Here is a 2692-nt window from a genome sequence, read left to right on the forward strand (position 1 = left end):
TAAATTTAAAAAAAAAAAACCTTGCCACCAAGGCCTTCTATATTATTTTCTCACTGCCTCCCTTTTAAATTTGGAAAATGGAAAATTAGGAAAATAGGAGTACTTTCTGCCTCCGGTTCTTTTTGTGGGCTTTATTTCAATGGGTAGGTTAGGCCTACCGGGAAAAATGGATAACCTATGCCTCCCAATAAAAAAACGAACAGCTGGTTCTCATTGACAACCAACAGCAAAAATACTTCTCCTTTTATTGACCGACTAAATAAGCTGCCAAATTGAATAAGTTTACGACCCGGATTAGAAAAGGGAGAGTCCAGGAAGATTGCGCCAAAAGTATTTGGTATTTTGGTTAAGTTTCAACTTTTTGTACAAGGTACGTTTCAACTGCAGAAAAGCGGGCGTTTATTAGTAGTAGGGTTTCTGGACACCCCCATAAAAAAATCCTCCGCAAACTTTAAACTGTAGTGGTGAATGAGCGAAACAAAAAAACGGCCGGAAGCCAACAATCGAATAGCAACTCGACCGACCGGCGACAAATATTCACATGACTCAGTCAGTTGTGAATTCGCCAGACATTCACAATATCTCGCCCGACAACAAGGAACACGAACATTTCGGTTTCCGAAACCTTTGGCGTAACACCAGTACGGTATCGACCCGTGCTAGCTCCGCGTGTTCCTGCCGTCGCAGCACTCGCCGCTGCGAGAAGAGCTCCCGATCAACGCAAAAAGCTCAAGGGGCGGACGCGAGATTCTCAAGCCTCGCAGCTTTATAACCTGGAGCTGGACGTCATGGATCTTCGACAGGAAATCCAACGACTGACTGAATACCAGCAAATACTTAGTGCACGGACTTTCAATCGTCGGGATGCACTGGATGGCTACTACGTCAAGACAGTGCAAGAGTACCACCGCGTGTTTGAGAACGGTTATCACCCGGGCGCCTTGCTTGACCCTAACCAATTCGTTATCCAAGTCATGGACGAGAACCTGCGTATCGGTGACTTCAACGGACGTGGAGTGATGCTGCATCAATGGGGAACAGTACACGAAAGATCTTTCGGAGCTCGAATTTCACTACTTGCGGTCTCAAGTTGTATCGGGCGGAAGGACGGACGATTGTGACGTCCTACGCCAGTTATAGGCACGTGGTAACGCGAGACACTCTGGAGGTCATGTTCCCTAAAGTACTGCGTCAATACCCACGCATCACGGCGAAGCTGCTGGGGCGTGTGTGCAATGGTGTTGGGAGGATCGACTTCACCTTCAACACGCAGAGTCACTACGTCGTTTCGTTCGACTTTGAAGTAGACTTTCTCGAGGTGTTTGCACGATTACTTTGGGATTCGCGCGAGTTATGCGCCGTATTCGACGGAGCAAGGATTTCCGAGGAGTGTCTGATTGGTGACGTGGCGTGTTACAAAAATTATGCCGCTTCAAGATAGCGAAAGAGCTGAAGCTGCTACAGCGAATAGTCCTAAGTGGAAGCTGGAGCTTCGATATAGGTTTAGAGGACAAGACGTCGCGGAGCTACAGCAACGGAGAGGTCCGACAGCCTTCGTTAACCAGGACGGGCAAGCGCAAGCAAATTAGGAAGTAAGATAATGTAGCATCAACACTGTTGATTCAACAATACTAATACAATGTATTATACATGCGCAAGCAAATCTGGGAGTAAGATCATGTAGCATCAACAGTACTACTAGTGTTCTGTAGCAGTCATTAGTAGATTGCAAATAGTAGTGCTTTTTCGTTCAAATAATAGTAGCATTTCTTTAAAAGGCACAAAAGTGTGTGCTAAAACAGTACTTGAAATAATAAAACTACGTAGTGTAGCATAATTGAGCTACTGTACTTATAAGTTTTAATAAAATCTCGAATCCTAAAATCTTCGACTTTGTAGCTCGACTTCACTCCCCTTCTGATATTGCCGCCTCAGCCAGCGGTATTATCGCTGTGGCTTTTAGGTCCACCATTCAACCCCCCCCCATCCCACAATAAACCCGGTAAAAAACAGAGGACGAGGAAGAAGGCTGCACAGGTATTCGTCGTTGGCAACCGAAAAAACTGGCGAATAGGCTTCCAGTGCTTGAAAAAATAAATTGGTACATACTACGTAGTATTAAAAAAGATTTGGTATCTAGATGTTCCTCTTCCACAATTATAATTCTTGTTCATTGCCGATATGTACCCGTTTCTTTCTTGCAAACCAAAGGTTTTGTGCTCAAAAGTTGAACATTTTGGTTTTGAAAGCACAGGTATTTAACGCTATAGCCCACTAAATTACTACCTGAGAGCACAATCTACTATTACCGGTAGTAATTTCTTTTTTTACAGAATTGTGTCTAGCTAGAAATAGTACTGCTACAGGGTTTAATATTACAATAGTAGTTGTTTGCGCATCACAGCTTTCGACAAATTCGACAAACTACAGTTGTAGTATTTTGCTTGGTAGGTTTCGGAGTCGTTGTCACGCTAGATGCCGGCGTCGGGTTCGGCGTGGTCGGCATTGCAGTCGTTGTCACCGATGCAGCCGGCGTCGGGTTGGGCGTGATAGGTCTCTGCGTTGTAGATACACTAGCCTCCGGCGTCGGGTTGGGCGATGGTGTCTTCGGAGTCATTGTCACGCTCGATGCCGGCGTCGGGTTCGGCGTGGTTGGCATTGGGGTCGTTGTCGCCGATGTAGCTGGAGTCGG

The 2692-nt window shown here is 45.7% G+C and overlaps 1 protein-coding gene across 1 annotated transcript in view; it reads left to right on the forward strand.

Moving 5' to 3' along the window:
* PITG_06167 (uncharacterized protein) overlaps positions 1-1596 on the forward strand; it is a gene marked incomplete at both ends in the record, with an annotated part of 2883 nt that extends 1287 nt beyond the window's left edge. Inside the window, 3 exons of the mRNA XM_002998295.1 lie at positions 90-143; positions 842-996; positions 1502-1596. Of these exons, the coding sequence (XP_002998341.1) occupies positions 90-143; positions 842-996; positions 1502-1596 (304 nt within the window). The remainder of the gene's footprint in view (positions 1-89; positions 144-841; positions 997-1501) is intronic.
* Positions 1597-2692: the final 1096 nt, after the last annotated feature.

Source organism: Phytophthora infestans, genomic scaffold (assembly GCF_000142945.1).
Source record: "Phytophthora infestans T30-4 supercont1.9 genomic scaffold, whole genome shotgun sequence".
NCBI classification, from domain to species: domain Eukaryota; phylum Oomycota; class Peronosporomycetes; order Peronosporales; family Peronosporaceae; genus Phytophthora; species Phytophthora infestans.